Source organism: Loa loa (genome assembly GCF_000183805.2).
Source record: "Loa loa unplaced genomic scaffold supercont3.5036, whole genome shotgun sequence".
In the NCBI taxonomy this organism is placed as follows: domain Eukaryota; kingdom Metazoa; phylum Nematoda; class Chromadorea; order Rhabditida; family Onchocercidae; genus Loa; species Loa loa.
In genome coordinates, this window is record NW_018113210.1 from 1 (window position 1) to 639 (window position 639).

General features: G+C 36.2%; 1 protein-coding gene across 1 annotated transcript; it reads right to left on the reverse strand.

Moving 5' to 3' along the window:
- Positions 1–84: 84 nt before the first annotated feature.
- On the reverse strand, positions 85–536 carry LOAG_16242 (hypothetical protein; the record flags this gene model as incomplete). The annotated part of the gene is made up of 2 exons (XM_003151729.1): positions 85–256; positions 456–536. Coding segments are annotated over 2 exons (252 nt in total), but the record flags the coding sequence as incomplete, so codon positions are not given.
- Between the last annotated feature and the right edge of the window lie 103 nt (positions 537–639).

Sequence of the window (639 nt, forward strand, 5' to 3'; positions counted from 1 at the left end):
AAACTTTTTTTTTTGAATAGATTACGCACACAGGTTTTAAACAGATAAAACATATGTCGGGGATAACAGTAATATAAAGCCTACCGAGGGAGGGACTGTCGTTTTCGTATAACGGTGGGCTGGATGTCGTATGTTCAGTACTATCGGCAGCAGAACTTGGTCTTGGAGTTTTTGCCTCAACTTCCTTCATATACTTCTGAATATCTTCATCTGTTTCACTAGCAAATGGATTGGGTGCGTACAGTTGTCGGTACACCTGCAAAAACAAGAAATGCAGAGTTCAAATTCCATGAAAGTTGAAGTAATTTTCCAGATCATTCAGTGCTGCGAATATATAATTTATGTAAATGCATGCGATAACTAAGGTTCATATCAATCGACAAACAGTTATACTCAATCCATTGGTACATCAGATGAACATATGCAATACGTTTATAAGGATTTCAGAAACATACCTGGGCATTGTGCTGATGCTGCCGATCAATTATACCTTTGCTGGCAGTACCAATCATAACTACGCGATCAGTCTGACCCATATCACTGGTTTCTGCATCCTATAATTACAAGATCGTCTACTTCATAAGAATTGTCTCAGACTCAAAACATTTAAAATATATATATATATATATATATATATAT